The 21,479-nt window shown below is 42.7% G+C and overlaps 2 protein-coding genes across 3 annotated transcripts in view; one reads left to right on the top strand and one right to left on the bottom strand.

The window, feature by feature from the left end:
- parn (poly(A)-specific ribonuclease (deadenylation nuclease)) overlaps positions 1-21,479 on the top strand; it is a 47,292-nt gene that overhangs the window by 728 nt on the left and 25,085 nt on the right. The window lies entirely within an intron of this gene.
- Positions 1-21,479, bottom strand: part of mad1l1 (mitotic arrest deficient 1 like 1) — a 121,075-nt gene that overhangs the window by 94,355 nt on the left and 5,241 nt on the right. For both annotated transcript variants that reach the window (XM_079499401.1, XM_079499402.1), the window contains exons 4-11: positions 21,143-21,322; positions 20,644-20,768; positions 19,591-19,672; positions 18,977-19,107; positions 18,340-18,454; positions 17,601-17,662; positions 2,905-2,991; positions 269-413 (exon numbers count right to left, since the gene is read on the bottom strand). In XM_079499401.1, the coding sequence (XP_079355527.1) occupies positions 269-413; positions 2,905-2,991; positions 17,601-17,662; positions 18,340-18,454; positions 18,977-19,107; positions 19,591-19,672; positions 20,644-20,768; positions 21,143-21,322 (927 nt within the window). The remainder of the gene's footprint in view (positions 1-268; positions 414-2,904; positions 2,992-17,600; positions 17,663-18,339; positions 18,455-18,976; positions 19,108-19,590; positions 19,673-20,643; positions 20,769-21,142; positions 21,323-21,479) is intronic.

The following is a 21,479-nucleotide window of genomic DNA, read 5'->3' as shown; positions in this document are numbered from 1 at the left end:
AATCTCACAAAATATAGATTGTTGAGTGTGTGCGTGCTTGAGTATTACTATACTTGTGAGGGCCAAATTTCACCACAAGCATAGTAGAATTTGAGAAATGGACATTTCAAAAGAGAAATTGTAGTTTTATGGTTAAAACATATGTTTAGACAATTAGGAAAAGATTCCGGTTGGCGTTAGGTTTAGGATTAGGGATTAAAGATGGAGTTACACTTAGTTATGTGCTGGTGTCATGCACTGAAAAATGTGCGTGCCTGCTGCGTCCTACCTTGGTGAGCAGCAGAGTTCTCTTCTGCAGTCGACGCACCATCGCGTCCTGCGACTCTCTCTTGTTCTGCTCCTCCAGGGCCTTGGCCCGCTTCTGCGACAACTCCGCCTGCAGGTCTGACTGGCTGCGCTCCACAGCCCGCACACTGACGGGCACACACACACACACACATTAATAAAGTATGTCCGGTTGTGTTGAGGTCAGCCATTCTTTTAGGTTAGTTTTTAGTTTGGGTAGGGACTAGGAGTCGAGAAGTGGTAGAGTTTTAGAGTCTGGGTAGAGTATTCCACGTTTTGGTGGCAGTTGGATCATATAACGATGGGTTAGAAACACGGCTGAATCTAAACTCAGCAACAAAAGTTTGGAAACTTAACATTGGTCCATTATTTCTCCACTTTAATAGTACCAATTGGCATTGTATTGTTATCATTTTAATCGTTGATTAGTAACCTTTACAATGAGGTATAGATTGCAAGGATTGGGCGTTCGTGGAATGAGCAACACAGATAAACACGTGGGTAGCGCCTCCAAAACATTTGTCAAAATGGCAAATGGTTGGTTTTCACCCTTGCCTTGAGTTGCTTAGTGGATTGGATGATTGCACTCTCCCACAGCAATAAGGGAAGAAAACAACACATAATGGCTATTTTTACACATTATTCATTTTACACTCATGTCACGCATGTGAAAGATCCATACGCAGCCACAACACTTGGTATGGGGCAGTATCTCTCACAGGCAAGACAGAACATGTCATCATTGAAGGCAATCTCAATTCAGTGAGATACTGTATCAGGATGAGATTCTGGAGCAAGATTCTGGAGCCAGCCAATCTTCATGGGACCGCCATGGAGAACGCCATCCTCCAGGATAACAACGCTCGCCCCCACAGAGCCAGCATCATCACAGAGTAACTCCAGAATTTGGGAGTGGAGAGGATGCCGTGAGTCCAGACCTCAACCCAATTGAACACTTGCAGGATCTGCTTCAGCATGCTATACCGTGCTAGTGACCAACAGAACCACGTTGGATGACTTGCAACAAAACCTGGTTGAGGAATGGGATGCCATCCCACAGCAAAATGTGGCTAGGTTGGTGACCAGCATGAGGAGGAGGTGCCAAGCTGTTGCGGCTGCGTTTGGATCTTCCCCCCGCTACTATGTTCCATAACACTGAGTGGAAAATGATGTGTTGTTTTTTCCTTATTACTGTGGGAGAGTGCGATCATCCAATCCACTAAGCAACTCAAAGCAAGGGTTGAGTACCAACCATTTGCCATTTTAGCAAATGTTTTGGGGGCGCAACACACACGTTTAGCTGTGTGGCTCATTCCAGGAATGCCCGATCCTTACAATCTAGACCTCGTTGCAAAGTTGACCAGTCAACGATTAAAATGATATAAAATACAATACCAATTGGTATGGAGAAATAATGGAGAAATAATGGACCAAAGTTAAGTTTCCGAACTTTTGTTGCTGAGTATGTTTTTTCTTAGTGATAATTAACCCATTTTGGGCGGGAACCCCTTTTGATGTTTTAAACATTATGTTATACTTTAGCTATTTACTTAGCTATTACTTTATTTAGGCCTAAAAAACATTATAATTGTCACCAAAAAACACAATTAAATTGTTAATCAGAAGTGTCAACTTAAATGTGTAATCGTGACAGCCCTACCGCCAACCACACACACGTCTCACATATTTCTTAATGAACTCAGTACACTCATCAGCAGGAAGAAGAGAAGCTTGTTAACTAATGAAGCAGCAGTCTTCTCGTCCACGCTGAACTGCAGTGTGAACACGCAATATTCTCTCTCTCTCTCTCTCTCTCTCTCTGTGTGTTTTTGTGTTTGTTGTAGTATAGTAGAATATGAGTAATGCTGCATTCACATGGAATCAGGCAAGCGGTAGACTGCTGGACGGCACGGAACGGTAAAAAGATTATACATTTGAACATGCCGTCTGCCCGCCGTTACCGTCGCCAGTTCTAGCTGCCGGGCTGCCATGCCGTCCTGTTCCCTTTACGGTCCTGCTCCCGTCCACTAAAATGACTTCCAGTTTGCCGTCTACCGCTTGCCTGATCCCATGTGAATGCAGCATAACAGATGTTTTGAGGACCATTTTCCTGGTCATAAGATTTTTTTTTTTTTTTTAGAGATACATTTACAATTTTAAAATGATTCAGTTTGAGATTAGGGTTAGGATCAGGTATTTACAGGTTAGTTTTAGGGTTAGAATTATGCCTGATTTGTATCAAATTGCGTGCTGGTGTAATGCACCGGAAAATAGCCGACCTACAAGCTCACAACGTATTGTAGTGTGTAGATGTGCTATTTTCCGGCCTTACGGTAAAAAATGCCTAAAAATGTAATAAATGCCGTACGTACTAAAATGTTGATGTCCTCACAATATAGAAATGTGTGTGTGTGTGTGTGTGTGTGTGTGTGTGTGTGTTCAGTGTCTGCAATAATTGGCAGTCGCAGGCGATGCTTTCTGTACCCGTGATCTGTATCCTGAAGCACTTGTTGTAGAGCTTTTTTTCCAAGTTTGCGCATCCACTATTGTTTGTGTTCAAGAAATTTCTTGTAAAATGTGAATGCAAATAAAGATGTTAAATGTGAGTGTCAGTCATACCGGCTGGTAAGCGTGTAGTTCTGCTCTTTCAGAGCGATTTCTCTCTGTTGGATCTGAATCACCTCCTTGGAAAGATCCTCTGGTTTCCTACAGACACACACAACACAATACATTTAGCGCACACGCAAACACATAGCAGAACAGGAACTGCAGAACACCTTGTTGTGAGCTTGTAGATATGCTACTTTCCGGTACGTGTCACTGCTTAGGCCCGTTACAATTACATAATCACTTTTTTGTAATCGTCATAATCATGTCCGTGAGGAGCGCTCTCTCATCATCATACATAAGCCAATCAAATCATCACATTCCGTGCTACAAGCACATTCCGTGCGCAACTCAAAAGAGAATCCAAAATAATGGAAATAGCAGATTTACATGCTTAATATGTGTTGACATGTATTGATACTAGAATTTCGCGGGCCTTCGGCCCGCTCATCCCAGAGTTGCGTTGCCCCGCGTTGCGATACAGAAGTCCCCAGATACAGAAGTCCACAGTGACACGCGTTGTATGTAGCTGTTTTGTGCTGCAGCGCTTGCGCGCGCGCGCGTGTAGTGTTGTTGTTCTTATCCATATATGCGCCTCGGTTGGTCCTGATTGTACGACGTCAGGTGTCGACACGGTCGTGTTTGCATTATTGTAACTGTGTATGTAATCGCGGTGCTCTCCGTCCAAGTTAGAATCAGTGTAGAACCTGTGTTGTTGTTGTTCTTCTTCTACGTTTGGTTTCCGGCAGGCTGTACACTGTGTGTGTGTGTGCACGCGTGTGTGTGTGTGTGTGTGTACTGTGTAACTTCCGGTAGTGTTTCCGGAAGTGTGAAAGGTATCACGAAAAACACGTGGGTCACGTCAGTGGCGGCTGGTGACTTTTGTCCTAGAGAGGGCGCTATGAAAATATCAAGAAAACATGCACTATAGGTATCATCACATTCAATGGAAGGCTTTTAAAAATACAAAATAAACATGGCATTGCCAAACATGGCTAATTTCACTGCATTTTCCATGTAGATTGAGGCTACAGTTTTTTTTTTGTCATTGTCTTGTTGTTCCATTATGAAAATGAATTATTATCTTTACCTGGCTCCATGTGGCTCATCATTCATGTTTTTCTAGCGTCTGTGTTGACTGTGTGTTAAACTATATGTCAAACTGTGTTGTGATGTTTATGCTGCCCCCAAGTGGTTTGTGGTGTGAATAACATTGATCGCACACATTTTTCGACCCAGTGGCTTTCTATCGTTTGTATTGAAGTCTGAATCATAGCCACGTTGACAACGTTTGTAATAAACCAACCCGTTTGTAAATCCGTCAAGATTTGAGCGAGTTATGACTGTTTATGTTTGAGCTGCCATTGAACATACTGTACTGTAGCCCCGAAGTAAGATGGCTGCCGGGTGAACGACGTCAGAAACTCCGCCTTGAGCCATCTAGTGTTTGTATATATCTATGCTCCAGATGAACGCGCAGCAACATGTGACACTCAGTAACCAATCAGAAACGTCACACAACGTAAACAACATGTGACATTTCATGGCAGCAGAATACAACGTGGCAGCATAATACAACTTGTAATCACTGCCTTTGGTTAGTGGTTCCTTATATTATATAATATTGACGTTTCTGGATTGCTAATTTTAAATAAATTACAGGCTGCAGATGTCATTTCTCCGTCATTCTTATTCACGTTTTATTCAGGGGTTGTGCATGGTGGTGCGGCGCACCAGCGCCCCCTATGGACCGGGCGCCACTGGGTCACGTGGTGGGGTTGTGAGCCATTGGGAAGGGGTGATGTAGTGTTGCCAGGTCCACGTATTGTAAGCGAGTGGTAGTGTGTGTAAGTATAGGCTGTAGGCTGTAGGAAGTCAGGGTTTGCGGTGTTGTTTACATAGTGGCATCAATGTTGGCGGTGCAGCCAATGAAAAGAGGGGATTCACGGGATGCAGTGTTGCCAGGTCCGCGAATTGTAAGCGAGTTGTAAGTAGCGTGTTGAATGGCATTTTTTCTGGGCTTGTTTTAATAGACCTGGCAACATGTGAGTGTGTGCGTGCGGGGGTGTGGGTGCTTGGGGAGATATTGTTTGTTGTGAAGAGATACAATGCCGGCGTGGGTGTGGAAGGGAGGCAACGTTGGTGTCAGTGCAATGAGTGATGTTCCGCGGTTGGTGTTGAGGGGCGGCGTTCGGCGCGATATGAGGAGATAGCGGCCGAACGACGCGGAGGGTAAGTGTGTGACGTGACTGCCGTGTGAGTGTAGTGTGTTGCAGTGTGTCAGTGACGTGTCAGTGATGTATGCAGTGTGTGACTTTGGGTCCCTTTTCCTGGGTTGGGTACAACTTCTCACTTGTATATATAGATGATACATTTTCAGCTTGTATATTGGCTAAGCATAAAGTCATTAAATATGTGTTGGTCATAGCTGTCCTGTGCACCTGTGCCAATGTTCAATGACAGAAACATAATTTGATCGCTAAAAGCAATTATTTGAGCAACAATCGTAAAATGTAAAATGTCATAATCGTGACAGCTAGGGATATCCCGATCACGTTTTTTTACTCCCGATCCCGATAGATTCTGAGACATACCGATCTTTCCCAATCCGATATTTATATTTTTATATATATTTTAACACTATATATATATAATAGCAAATATCCTAATGTATGTCACTCTAGTGTAGTCTGTTGTGTTGCCTTTGTTATTGAAAGGCAAAATGTGACTATACTTTTATTGGAATGACTGTCATTGTTTTTTTCTTTCTATGAAAGCATGGAATCATAGCAACATAATGATGTATCGGTTAATTATAGTGAATACAGTTCTACAGCTTATAGAACTAAAGTCAAGTTACAACTCTTAAAGAGTATCTGTCTCATTCAGAGGGAGTACTATACAGACTATCCCATCATGGATAGCGGGGGTTGTATTTCCTTTGTTTTCATCATAGGTGTCTTTCACGCCTCCGAGTGTGACTAGTCTTTGTTTGATGATCTCTGTCTGGGACCAGAAGGAAAACAACTAGCATAAACAGTTTATACAAAATCTCATTGCTTATAGGGGGGAAGCATAGTGATGCGTTCGGTAGGATTTTGGCTTATTTGGGCATCTTTCTGCCTACATGTAGGCTAGTAGGATGCTAGGCTACTTGGCTGCCAGTCTGTAGTTTGTAAGTTTGCTTGTCAGTGACGCTGGTGTGTACACTGTCACTGCAGCACACCATCTTCCATCTCTCTACTATCTTTGACATGTCACAACTCTTCTACTCTATGGCTCTGGATCGACGGCGGTATTATTATTATTCGTCGTTAGAAAATGTTCAGGTGTTATGATCTGATAGCCACCTCCCCTCCCCTCACGTCAAAACAGTTCTCAATGTTTACATCTTACTTGAGAGAAGACATGTGGACATATCCTTACGGAACCAGGGAGAGGGGAAAAACACCACGAGAAGTGGTCAGTCAAACATGTGTTCTCTCCGCAGTAAATAAATAATCTGTCTGTATGCGATCTGACCATTATTTTGATTACACTGTCATGCTCGTTTGAGGACAGGTAGAGAGCAGAGCATACATGTGTTTGGGAATGTTGGGTTATGTTATTTTGTCAGCTGACACCCAAATCAAAGAAACCATACTATTGTATTATTTGTATTTAATTATTTGATATCGCCGACAGTCAACGCAGTGCAAGACTACAATGGAAGCATCATTCTGACGGCCCGCGGTGGAATGGACAAGTTAGAGTATAAAAACAGAGAGGGCAGACCCATTACTTTTGTGGATCAAGGTTATGTTATTTTGTCATCTGACACCCAAACCATACAGTGTTTATTTAATTGTATACAATGGTATATGTCTCCACAGTGAGGCTGGAAAGCCTAGCAGCCTACTACTATAGCCTACTAGCCCACTGGTAGGCAACCAGAATAACCCGTTCCGAGTGAAACTCCTCCCTATGCACTGGCCCTATACATCTTTCTTTGAGATTTACATTGACAAAATCTGATCTTTTGTCACGAGATCGGAGCCGATCAACGATCATCCGATCCGATAGCATGTTTTGCTAAATCTGGTATATTTACACTGCATTTTTAATGTAATGTTCATCAATATACACTGTCCCGACTAAATAAACAAATAAAGTAAAGTAAACTAAACTAAACTAAACTAAACTGACATAGATGCTTTCCCGGTTTTAATGGCTCGTTAAAACAACCAAATAAAACCAACCATTTCTCTTGTGTGAGGACTACTTTTGGGGCACAGCACTCACAAGAGCAATAATACAAAGACAAACACACAAATGAAATAAAACAGAATGAAATCAATAGTGCTTTGAGAGATGGAGCAGAGGGAAAGAAAAGGAGAAGACAACAGTGTGTTCTTATTGGTTAGGCAGTCAGAGGGAGGGAGCTGGGGAATAAGACCACAGGAGAGAGGCAGTGTGTTCTTATTGGTTAGGCAGTCAGAGGGAGGGAGCTGGGGAATAAGACCACAGGAGAGAGGCAGTGTGTTCTTATTGGTTAGGCAGTCAGAGGGAGGGAGCTGGGGAATAAGACCACAGGAGAGAGGCAGTGTGTTCTTATTGGTTAGGCAGTCAGAGGGAGGGAGCTGGGGAATAAGACCACAGGAGAGAGGCGAGGAGAAGACAACAGTGTGTTCTTATTGGTTAGGCAGTCAGAGGGAGGGAGCTGGGGAATAAGACCACAGGAGAGAGGCGAGGGGAAGACAACAGTGTGTTCTTATTGGTTAGGCAGTCAGAGGGAGGGAGCTGGGGAATAAGACCACAGGAGAGAGGCGAGGAGAAGACAACAGTGTGTTCTTATTGGTTAGGCAGTCAGAGGGAGGGAGCTGGGGAATAAGACCACAGGAGAGAGGCGAGGAGAAGACAACAGTGTGTTCTTATTGGTTAGGCAGTCAGAGGGAGGGAGCTGGGGAATAAGACCACAGGAGAGAGGCGAGGAGAAGACAACAGTGTGTTCTTATTGGTTAGGCAGTCAGAGGGAGGGAGCTGGGGAATAAGACCACAGGAGAGAGGCAGTGTGTTCTTATTGGTTAGGCAGTCAGAGGGAGGGAGCTGGGGAAAAAGACCACAGGAGAGAGGCGAGGGGAAGTGTGTTCTTATTGGTTAGGCAGTCAGAGGGAGGGAGCTGGGGAATAAGACCACAGGAGAGAGGCGAGGGGAAGTGAGGAGACCAACGTGGTGGGATAAACACTGCTCACAGCTCTGACTCACACACCTCCCTCCACGGGGGGGGACAGGGACAGCCACATGTATACACACACACACACACACACACACACACACACAACACTGCTGCTCGAGTCCTTATAATACCAAGAACGTGAAGCATATCGCTCGAGTTGTTAAATCCTTACACTGGCTCTCTGTATGTCAAAGAATTGATTTCAAAATACTACTTGTTGGTCTATAAAGCTTTGAATGGTTTAGGGCCAAAATACATTTGTGATGGTGTGCGATGTCATGAACCATCCAGATCTCTCATCTAGGAAAGGCCTGCTTTCTGTCATGAACCATCCAGATCTCTCATCTAGGAAAGGCCTGCTTTCTGTCTCTAAAACCAACTATAAATGTGGGGAAGCAGCGTTTAGTTTGTATATGCACCATATATCTGGAACAAACTCCCAGACAAGACTGCTGACACTCTTATTAACACACAAAAACACAACTAAAGACAATTATGTTTGCAGCTGCCTTTGATTGAGATACTTTTCTTTTTTCCTTCTCTCCTGCACTGTAACTATTATACTGTTATTTTAACTTATTTTGTTTTAGACATCCTAATGGCATTGAATATTGTTTTTTCCTTTGCTTGATGTTCTATGTAAAGCACATTGAATTGCCTTGTTGAAATGTGCTGCATATATTTTGATGCATATGTTTTTGATAGATATGTTTTTTTTTAGCTTAGGTGGTTCGGCATCTGATTAGGATGCCTCTCGAGCGTCTCCCTAGGGAGGTCCTCGATGCACTTCCGACTGGGAGGAGACCTCGGGGCAGACCAAGGCGCAGATGGAGGGATTACATCGACTCACTGGCGTTGGAACGCCTCGCGATCCCCCAGGAGGAAGTTACTCATGTTGCTATGGAGAGGAATGTCTGGAGCTCTCTGGTGCAGCTGTTGCCCCCGCGACCCGACTATGGATAAGTGGTTGAAGACGGATGGATGGATGTTTATTTTGTATTATTAAATATAGGTATAAATTCAATATATTGAAAATTAACGTAATTATATAATGCAAACAGGCAAATATAAAATACACAAAACATGAATATTTGATTTAACCACTTATCCCATTATAATCTGAAGACGGATTCAGAGCTCTGCAGCAAAATGTGTCAGCAGCTCCTGTTACAACATGTAGTTAGGTATGTTAGGAATGAAAACAAAGACACGTGCGACCGGAAGAGGAGGGACCCAACGGGCCAACATCCTGTTATCCACGTTCTACTGGGCGTCGCCCCCAGAGTTGAAAAGCTTACAACGCGTCACTTTGCGACATGTTTATGCTTGCTATGTCCGCTATAAATGACTAAATATGTCAGTCATTTGTTTGCATATGTAAGTAATTTATTAAATATGCCCTGAGCAATATTTTATTACGAATCCTTAAACTCATAACCCGCCGCGAAAACCCCCAGCGCTGTCGGCTACCGCCACCATACACAGCGCTCTATTTCTGTGTGATCATCGTCTATTTACACTGTCAGAGGGAGTCACAGACCAGAAAGGGTCATTTTGGTTCGTAACCGCCAATCATGTAGCTGGGGACCACCTGGAACTCACTTGAAGACCCCTGGGAGTTCCCAGACCCAACATTGACAACCTCTATGGCATACAGTCTAGAGGAGTGGTTCTCAAACCATTATATGTATATCAAGGAAATGAACATAAAAAATATGTAAGATGTAAAAATAGCAGATGTACAACCTCGTCATGGTACATTTGCTAATTTTGAACAGCCAACGTATAAATTGATAACGTGGCTAAATGATTGTGATGCTGTATTAACACATTTTTCTGGGGTCCCTCTGGAACCCCCTCAAGGACCCCTGGGGGTCCCCGGACCCCACTTTCACATAGGATGGGAAAACTAAATGGCACAGCACTGTACGCAAGAGGTGAAGGAGACACAGCACACACACACACACACACACACACACACACACACACACACACACACACACACACACACACACACACACACACACACACACACACACACACACACACACACACACACACACACACACACACACACACACACACACACACACACACACACACACACACACACACACACACACACACACACACACACACACACACACACACAATTGATTTTCCTTCAGTTTAGTGAGACACTCAACAAGAGCATCAAAGCGAAAATATCCCCATATGTACACAGACTACACAGTGTTAATTTGTGGTTGTACTAGGCCATATGTCTCTTCTGGGGTGTTGGGAGTAGCAAACAAACTGTTTTAAGAGATATTTCCATTTCATTTCTGAAACCCCTTTCTTCTTTTTTTCATTTGTCAACCACAACTGCGTGACGAGACATGTTGAGGATCCAAGTGCATCTAATGGAAACTTCTCTTTGTGCCGGGTAACGATCAGCCTTATTTGCAGTGGTGCGAAGTAACCCAAGTACATTTACTCACGTACTGTACTGTACTGTACCGAGCAGATTCTACAAAAGCCTTCTAAATCAGTAGTTCTCAAAGGACCTCCAACATGATAGAGTATATATTTGGCCGCGTACGCCCATCTGAAAATGTTTTGTGCTGGGGAGCTCCCCAGACGAGAAGATCTGTGTTAAAATAATTCTAAATTATTCTTAATGTTTAAAACACTAAAGAAATGTTCAAAAATAAATTATAATAAATATTAAAATCTAAAATGGCACAGATGCTTTTCCAGTTTTCATGGGTTATGTAAACTTTTAAGGTATTTTTACTTGACATTTCCTTATACTTTACACTACCTCTCAGAGGTAAATATTGTACTTTTTAAACCTTCAAATTACAAATTTTCAATTACTTACTTTGGTTATTCAAAAGTAGGCAAAATACAAGCTCAAGGAAACTTGAAAAATGTGAGTGCTTTAACTTTGGTACTGCAAGTATATTTTGAAGGCCAATACTTTTATTCAATAAATAGCGAAAACAGGCCTTTTACTTGTAACAGAGCATGGCTACTTTTACTCGAATAACTTCCACCACCACTGCCAACAACTACTTTCAAAAGTTATTTGAAATTCTCCTCGGTTTCGAAAATTATAGCATGAATGTCAGCCAAGCTGCTGTAAACAGAAGGATAGATGCTCCATCTGTCTTGATGCAGATATTGTGACATTATTTCTTCATCTGGCTGCCGTTTTTTTAAGATCCCACCTGACAACCATGAATAGCTCCCTCACATCTCAATATCGCTCATTTTTAACCACTTGCTCAAGAATGTGAACGATGCACTCAACTGTGAATGCTGAATATTGTTGCCGTCGGGTGGAAATTGTATATCATCGCTGTCAGGCAGAAAACTCTTAACTCACTGTGTTTTATTGTAAATGAATGCATGCTCTATCATACTACAGTGTCAAACGTGACTTCTTGTGAAGTGTTAGGCTTAGAGATGCATCGTCATTTAGTAAAAGAATGTGTGGTAAGCACGGTATGTTTGTCTCGAGTATATCAGACAGGAATAATGCTACCTTTGCCCAAAAGGCTAGTACTCCTGGGCATTCCCACATCATGTGTATGAATGTTCCGATGGGTTTTTGCAGACATAGTGAGCATAGAGGGCTTTGTAGTATTTTAATTTGGCAGAGTTTCCTGGGTGTTGAATAAAATCTTTGAATCAATTTGTAATCCTCCTGTCTTCTCATCAGTGTGTCTAACCCTGCACAAGGCATGCTTCAATGTTTCCAGATGTTGCGAGAGAAATAAGCAAGCAGGTCTAAGACAACAAGCCCAAAAGAAGCAACTGTAGGCTACATTATACTGTATAGTGTATACAGCCCATCAGCTATTTGAAAATAGCCGATCTAGAAGCTCACGTCTCATTTTGGCCCAAAAGGCCCAAAAAACTGTGACCATCAATATTTACATGCAGCTTTGGCAAAAAAACAAACCCAAAGTCGCTTACCGACTTGGCAACACCGGTCATGTTCATAATAGTTTTCAAATCGGTATAAGGCCCAAAGATGTGGCATCGGTGGGGCTCTGCTTCAACAACTTTGTTTAATCCCATTGAGGGGTAACTGGTTCTCAGCAGCTTGTAACACAGTATTCAACATACAAAAACATGCAAAACAAACAAATACTCCAAGGAGATAATCGTGGAATGAAACCATCTTGAAACATTCTCAAGTAACAATGTTTTGGTCTCACAAATCCCTTGGCAAAACTAAACGAGTAAATAGAATCGTATGATTGTACTCTGCAGAGGTTGCAAACATGCAGTTAAACTAGGGTTGCCATGGTGGTTTGAAGTTTATCACCATAGATTATTGAATGAGCATAGATAGAATGGAAGAAAAGGCACTTTTTTTCTTTTTTCTGAACTATAGGTGTTTCTGTAGCGGATTACCCAGTGCCTAACAAAGATCCATCCATCCAGAGGACGCACACCTCAGCTAATTCGTATTATTTATTTGCATTCCTTATGTATTACTTAGTAGTTGTCCTTTTTTGTTGAATTTCATAGATGGCAAGAGAAGCAGAAATCGAATTAAAAATAGTCGTTCTACAAGCTCAGACTTGTAGAAACGTTGTGATGTGCTGTGACATTTTGAAAATGTTGAACATCTTTGAAAAAATAATGTTGAATCATTTAGAATTGAAAAACATATTCTATTCACAAACTTTCCTGGTGGGGGTCCGCCACCAAATACACATCAGTATGGGGGTCCTTGGCATGAAAAGCTTTGAGAACCACTGCTGTACAGTATGATGAATGAAAGGAGTCAGTGTTTCAGGAAGGTCAAATTGTCTCTGAAAAACCACTCCTACACACAGCCTCTTACCAATTAAAAGAAGGCTGTTTTCCACTACGAAGGGTTAACCCAAAACCTCCCAGCAGAACCCGAAACTTTAACAGAACCTATGATTTAATTTGTATTAACATGGAGGCCAGAATGGCCGAGAGCTAGGGATTCTGTTTAGTCTGTCTGTCTGTCTGTCTGTCTGTCTGTCTGTCTGTCTGTCTGTCTGTCTGTCTGTCAACAACTAATCTCTAGCACAGCTGGTCCGATCTGCTTGTGACTTTGCATGCACACTCCAGACAGAGTTCTGAGTTATATGTTCCCAGAACCCAGCATTAGTATTACCCCCTGAGCAGGGCCCAAATAGGAACAGCAGCCATAAATTATATTGGCCTCCCTCCACTGGCTGCCCACTTCGTTTAAAATCAATTTCACCTTTACAAAATGTGCTTTTAAACCGGCCTCAACCCTTTTATCCATTGTTGTGTTCATCAATTTATTTCTTGTGCTGTGTTTTTCTTTCTGTTAAGCAAAACTTCCCGGTCATGTCGATTGGTTTATGTCATGTCTTGTATTCTGATTTCTTCTGTTAAGCACTGCTCTAAAAAGGTGCTATACAAATAATTTAGTATTATACAATATAAAGTAGTAGTTAGTAGTAGTAGTAGTAGTAGTAGTAATAAGGCCTCCTCCTTTACAGGTCTTATCAATATTATACTAACTCTGTTCCATTCTGGTCAAACAGAGTCAGGGTGGTGATTATAATATTGTGCATGTTGGCTCACTGGAAACACTATGTTACACCAGTCGCTCTCAAAGTGTGGTCCAGGTACCTTCATGGTTCCTTGAGGAAGTTCCAAATGGCCCCTTACTGGTGTGTAACTCTGAGAGTGTAAAATCTATTTGTTTTCATTTGTATACACTCAGTGTTGGGGGTCCTTGAAATTACCAACCACTGTGCTACACTAAATGGAACAGAGCCTGAATTGGTAATATAATTGGTATCCTCTTTCCAATATAGCTGCTGTGCATAGAGCCTATTAAGTTCAGAGAACCTTATCAGAAACCAAGCAGTAGCTTATGAAAACTAATCCAGAACCAGTGAAACACACGGCACAGTTCACTTGTTGTAGTCAAAGAGAGCCATAAGTCTGCACAACAGCAGCCTAGGCCAGGGGGTCTCAAACCTGTTTGGCCCAGTACAGGTACCCCTTGGAGGGGATAGTTTTTTTCAAGTACCCCCTCATCCTCGGGAGTTGCGACAACAATAAGCATATACTTACAACCTTACATTTGATTTGGATGCCATTGGAACTATTTGTATTAACACCCTGAGCGCACAGGACGGAGTTCTCCGCCCTATCAATTAGTAACGCCCAGCGCTCAAGACGGAGATTGATCAAAAGGACGGAGATTATTGATATCAAAACCGGTCGCAACACTCCACAGGCATCTGATGTCATCGAAAATGTTCCCCCCGTTTAGCCGACGAGATGGAAAATCTTAAAACGTGAATAACTCTTGATCTAAATCATTCCGTCCAATTCTAAGAAAAGATTACGTGTTAGACGGCCCACCGCGGTCCCGTCGCTAGTCGCGATAGAATTAATCATACCTCCCATTGTTGTCGATCGCCTCAAGAGTGTTTTGGCTACATCTAGCTACTTCAGCCACATCCGGTCCGTCGCTAAATGTGCTCCGCTGCTATAAATCGATGGGCGCTGTGATTTAATGGATTAAATAACCCCGGGCGTTCGGTGCGTTCAAACCTGAAGATATATATATTTGTTTCCAGTCGCTTCAATCTCTACTTTGGTCGCGCAGGTCAGCGTTGGTAAAACAAAACAAAAAAATCCCTTTGCTCGGGTCATGCGCCGATTGGTTGTAGTAATTTAACTTTGGAAGAGTAACCAAATGGACCTGCTCGTTCACCCATCATTTATGAGCAGCAAAACTAGTCTCTACTGTATGTCTGTGCTAAGGGTTTGTATATAGTTCTGTCCACCGTTGCTGCAGTGCTCTAACTGAAAGTGACTGGAGTGGAGTCGGTTGCATTCCTATCCAAAAGCCTTTGAATATGATGGAATATGATTAAGGATTACTGTAATTATGGTAAGCTTTGGTAATAGTAGTATACTATACCACACATACCATAATTCACTATGCAAAAAATAGATATATATTTCGCTGATCCCCTGGCTATGCGTCGCAGACCCCACTTTGAGAACCGTGGGACCAGGCGATTACAACACTAGTAAATGCTCTCCAAACCGAGACGACATCACTGATTGTCATTCAATGTGGCATGCAGTGCACCCACATTGTTATATAGCGCATACAATCGATGTAAATTGGTTGCTGAATCAAACCCTTTTGCTTTTTTGGTCAGCATCGCTCCAAGGACTTGGTTGAAACAATTACTTTTTCATAAAGCGGTTGATTTCGGAGGCAGTGTGGAGACATTCGTTTTTTTTTAATCGATGTGGAGGCTGCCTCTATTGCAGCATTGCTGCAGGCTCCATTCTATGTGCTTTATCAAACAACAGCCAAGACAACAAGCGAATTGTAGGCCGAGTTGGAATGCATTAATTTAGGATAGCATTTCGCATTTTCAACCCTTTCCCGGGACGATTTTGACCTGGTTTGACTTCCAATTTAATGTCGGGACTGACGCGGCGCTAATGCTTTATTATGCGCTCCCCAAGTAATTCCGTTCCCCATTCTATTATAAGAAGAAAATAAAATATCATCAAAGGCATGCGATTATTTATTCAAGGCCTAATTTGTCTCACTGTTCCTTGAAGGAGGCTTGCAATGATGCCAAAAACACACGCATGCACGCACACAAACAAACACATACACACAAACACATTAGACACACTGGTTTCATGGTGTAAATTACCAAAAGAGTATTGTTGGGAGGGCATTGTGTTACATTCAATATTCTGTACATCACAGGTAGTGTTAAGTCATCTAGCAGCCCCGCCCCCTCAGGTTAGAAAAGGGTATATCAAGTGGGCCCACAAATAATTTGGCAAACAAAGTATGATGTTAATCCCAGTTTTAATGAGTTTAAAGATGGAGTGCCGTGATATTTTTTCCAGTTTTGAGTTATGAGGAGACATTACTTCATTAGACCCCGTGGTGTGGTTGTTATGTGCAATGATGTCTTCCATTTGTATTTAGGGTTTCTTCCTGGAGGCTGAAACCTTGACAGTCAAACGTCTACTTCCAGGCCGCTTCCCCACTTCCCTCACAGGTGTTACCGTTGATACTATTTAACACTCTCCCTCCCATTCACGAGTTACACAAGTTAATTGATGTAGAACAGCTTCCCTCCCAATAACGATTTACACGAGTTACAGGAGTTACGTTTTCATTGTTTCATCAACATCAAGCACCGCTTCCGTGTGTCACATGCTTCACAAAGACGAAACCGAAAGCCCATTATAGGCTAGCAGCTGGCGATGTTTATCTTTGTCGGCCACAATGGGATCAAAAATCACTATTATCATCTGAACGCCGGACGGATTTGACAAAAAGACGGATTTTGGAGTATTTTTCAGAGAAAACAGGCAGGAAAGAAATCATAATGAGTAGATTCCAATGGGGTGCGCGCGCATTTTGCCTTGTGCCTGGAGGGACATAGCAACCTGCCTAGCAACCTGGGCGCAGTAGAGGTATGCGTTTGGCTTCTGCTGGTGGATTTTGATATAAAGCGATTACCTGCGGCGCGGGTTTGGCTATCAAAGGGTAATTATGATAACCCGCAGTGCCGCGGGGCATGGCGACAAGGGTGTTAAGAGTACACTCTGTTCCATTTAGTATGCAGTGGTTCTCAAACTTCTTCTAATTGCAAGGACCCCGATAACTCTGAGAGTGTACAAATGGAACCAAATGGACCCCTAAGTTACACACCCATACAGGGCCATTTGGAACCCACTCAAGAACACTTTGAGACCACTGGTGTAGCAGAGTGAGCCAACATGCACAATAGCAGCACCCTGACTGTGTTTGACCAGAATGAAACAGAGCCTTCATTAGTATCATCGGTAACACCAGTGAAAGAAGTAGAGAAGTGGCCAAAGTTCTTTCCAAAATGGCATGTGTGCATAGAGGCCATTGGACAAGCAGTCTGCATTTTTAGTAAGCTATTGGATCTGCTCCACTGCTCAGAAGGAGACATGCAATCTCAAATCACCAGGTTTGAGAGCATGCACAGACGGACAGACGGACGGGCGGGCAGACGCACGCACGGTACGACTAAGCGCGCACACACACAAACCATAAAAACAGGCTTAACACAAACAATGTCAGAGTAGTATTTCATTAATGTGACCACAGCTCCCCCTGGTGTTGTTGCAGTGCATTACATGATGAAACTGACTGCTAAACTACACATAACTTTGCAAGGGCTCTGCTGAACACACACACACACACAAACACACGTTTGTATTACTATACTTGTGAGGACATCAACGTTTTAAAACAGCAATTTTATGAATGCCATTTTTTCCCTCAATTTTCTGCCATTTATAACCCTAACTATAAAGCCAAGAATAGATACATACATACAATAGAATAATGTTATATTATTATAATATTAATGTTCATTTGAACACTTTCATCTAAGACTGTACCATGTACAGATATATTTCACTCACACACACACGTGCACGCACACACACACACCTGATGTTTAGCCCAGTCGACAGTCCGAGGTTCTCCCAGGCTTGGAGCTTCTCATACTGTCTCTAAAGTTTTAGGGAACAATAAAGAGGGAACTAATTAATATAAATGCTGATATTGTTACCGAAAGCAAGTAAGCGACACAATCATAGACAACCTTATTTTCAACATTTACAGAGTTCAGAGTTTAATTATTAACCTTACTGGCAGGTTTTAAGAATGTGTTGTTCTCATGCTGCATTGTTTGACACTATGCTCCGTTTAGCTTTTGTTAGTCTGTTATTTCTTCTATTCTATATGTTTATCCTTCATGTACAGTTGGGTGCCACCGATATTGTCCCTTGACCCTCATTGACCCTCATTTGACCCATTTAGGCCTGACCTCAAAATTTTAAAAAATCCTTCTAAATCCTCCAGTTTTCTGAAATAAATATTTTCACGATTTTTCAAAAATAGCAGACCTACAAGCTCGTAGCGCGCCACTCGGTGGCGCGCTATGAGCTTGTAGATCTGCTATTTTTCAATAGCTAAATTATAACATAATGTTTAAAACACCAAAAGGGGTTCCCGCCCAAAATGGGTTAACTGTCCTTTTGCGCAGATCACGCAAACCTCAGCAAAAAGAAAAGGACAATATCGATGGCCTCCAACTGTATGTCTTTTCTTTTGAAAGTAAAAATATTATGAGGAAACGATTATGAAGATGATCTCAAATAACAGCCGCTGATGTGCTGAAGTGTACCTCTTTCTCCAGCTCCATGTTGACCAGCTCTTCCTTGGTCTTCTCCAGCCTCTCCAGCTTCCGTCTCAGCCCCTCCACCTCCTCCTTCAGCAGGCTGCAGTTCTCCCTGCTCTCCCTGCAACGCAGTCAGGGATTCAAGCAAAAGACACAAGCTTGTGAATAAGCCTGAGAGGACACCTCCTAGACTAGTGCTGCGTTTCCAAAACAAGCACTTGTATGTCAAGAAAATTATATGTATTTGACTGCGGACCCCCATCATCTCAAACATATTTTGTGCAAGGGACCTCCAGAGGATCTTTCAAAAATACCAGATCCACCAGCCCATAGTGACAAAGTGACACGATATGAGCTTCTATCTCTGCTATTTTTTAATAGGTTATATGTGGCCAAATTTGACTACGGGACTGCCATTGGATTTTTTTTAATTTGTTCATGTCATATGAAAGCAGGGGAATCATCAGCTTCAAATTGACATATTGGTTGTTCAGTTTGACCCACCAGTTTTGGAAAAGCTGGAATTTGCACGATGGCAGGCTCTCAGTCAAATTTGGTCACATATTATTAAACTAATTTAGCTGGGGGTCCCCAGACCCCACTTTGAGAGCCACTGCCCTAAAGACAGGCATTGACAGATGACCTGAGGAAGGCGTTGTCCTCTCGGAGACGCCGCACCTCCTTGTCCAGATCTGGGACCCTGGCCACCTCCGTCTTCATGGTCCTGGCCATGGCCACGTCCTGTTCCTGCAGGGTCAGACGCCTCTCTAACTCCTGGTGGAACAAGGACACAAACAACAGCGTCTAACGGCTTTCTGCCTTGCATGGCTGTGTCTAATCACGCCGCTAATGTGGACCCACCGAGGTGTAAACCACTCTCGCACCTTACACGTAACCTCATGTGCATACTGCATCTGATTATCTTATGCTATGCCTATTACCGTATATTACAGTGTATATGTAGATATTGTGATGCTTTTACATATTCAAATTAGTTTTTCCCCTCCTCCCCATGCCCTCTTCCCCCCTCCCTCTTTTTTGTTCTTCTCCCAATTCTGGAAAACAACAATAATGAAGTTAAGCACCAACTTCATTACATATGATGTGTGACTGGTCGGACTTTCAATGTGGGGTGTTTAGACAACAAGCTGTCTAAACAGCTCCACAAGGGACAATGTGTGTGTGTGTGTGTGTGTGTGTGTGTGTGTGTGTGTGTGTGTGTGTGTGTGTGTGTGTGTGTGTGTGTGTGTGTGTTACCTTAATCTTGATGATGTGCTCAGAACATGTGGACTGTGCAGACTGGAGACTTTGGCAAAGCTGTGATACTTCCTGGTACTTCCTGATCATTTGATTAATATGAGAGAGAGAGAGAGAGAGAGAGAGAGAGATGGAGAATATTTTAAGATGCTTTTCAAATTGATTAGAACATTTTGCACTCTTTGAGACTTTTCACAATTGCACTTATTCAGTGGTCAGCGGTCCTTGGAAGGGTTCCAGGAGGTCCCCAGCAAAATGTGTTACCTTGGCAAAATAATAGCACATATATAAGGTTGTTGTTTTAATACAGGGCATCACTTTGTGCCACACTGCGAGCTTGAACATCTGCTATTCTTTTGAACGTTTTTGAAAAATCTTTAGTGTTTTTGTTTTATATATATATAAATGTGCATATTTTAACCCAATTATTTCTTCTCTTCTGGGGGTCCTTGACATGAAAAAGATTAAGAAGTACTGGTCTAGGACAGTGTTCTTAACACCTTTATTACCGTAAATAACATTATAAGAAGTTATGGTCGCTGCCGATGTTTACAGTTACCTTTGGAGAGTTAATGCGTCGTAATTCTAGCTCCGTATCATGATTATCCGGCTGAAAATAGTCCCATCGTTTTTTAGCCTGCCGACACATAAGCCACTTCCGCGATGGGACTCGCAAACAAAGAGCAGAGCGAGCCAAGATTGTCCATACCCTCGTTCACTTTGTATTGGAGTCAGTTTCCCAGAAGCCCTTGCAAGTCAGTTATAGGTCGATTTCGGTTACGTCATCATAAGGCGTCAGCCTCGTCACGATGTCCGCGACAAAGCCGGATTTTCATAAAAGTCATCAAATTAAATATATAAAACAAATAGCGGGTTTAGCATGTTACGCAGGGAAAGACAATGGAATAAAAGGCGTGTTGCAAAGGCAATCATAGCAGAAAGATGTGTGTGCAAATACTGTATGAGTGTGCCTGCGTGCGTGTGTGTGCGTGTGTGTGTGTGTGTGCATGCACGTGTGTGTGTGTGTGTGTGGGTGTGCGGGTGCGTGCGTGCCTGCGCTGTACATCCATCTGTTCTTGCAGAGACTGGTTATCCAGGGTCTTGGAGGAGATGCTGGAGTCTTTATTTTGAACGTCCTGCTTCAAATCTCGGATCTCATCCTTCAAAGCACTGATGGTCTGCACAACCCAACACCGTATGGAAAAGCAATAAAGTAACAGGTCAAAATAGTTGGTCTGGATAGTGCATATAATAAGTGATATATCGTCTCTGTTGGATGGAAACCTCAACTGTTACCTTTCAGGATTCTAAATCGAAAGTATGAAAAGCAGCAGACCTACAAGTGTTTTGAGCTTGTGGACCTGCTACTTTTGATGCTTTGCCCGACTGCAACGATACACAGTAAACATTTCTATGTTTTTTTAAAGTACAATTAAATAAAGACTTGCTATATTGTTGCTGTCGGGCATAAACCTAAGCTAGGGTTAAGAAATGCCATAAATTGTAAAAATCGCATTCATAAGTATGTAAGGCGTACATGCGAATGGTTTACCTCGTTAGCCGTGTTCAGCATGGTCTCTCTGTCCTCCAGTCTTTTGCCCAGGCTCTCCAGGTTGGTGCGGAAAGCCCGGTTCACATCCACCTGCTCAGATTGGCTCTTAGCCGCCTCCACCTCTCTCTCCTCCATGCGTCTGATTCTGCCCAGCAGGTCCTGATTCCTGCTCAGCTCATGCTGGGATATGAAAAGCATAGCGTTATAATATACAGTAGGGCTGGGATATGAAAAGCATAGAGTTAGTTATACAGTAGGTGCCTAGAGGCTAGCTGGGATATGAAAAGCATAGAGTTAGTTATACAGTAGGTGCCTAGAGGCTAGCTGGGATATGAAA

The sequence above is a fragment of the Electrona antarctica genome, assembly GCF_951216825.1.
Source record: "Electrona antarctica genome assembly, chromosome: 4".
In the NCBI taxonomy this organism is placed as follows: Eukaryota; Metazoa; Chordata; class Actinopteri; order Myctophiformes; family Myctophidae; genus Electrona; species Electrona antarctica.
The sequence above is the reverse complement of the archived record's forward strand: the minus strand, read 5'-3'. Positions and strand labels throughout refer to the sequence as shown.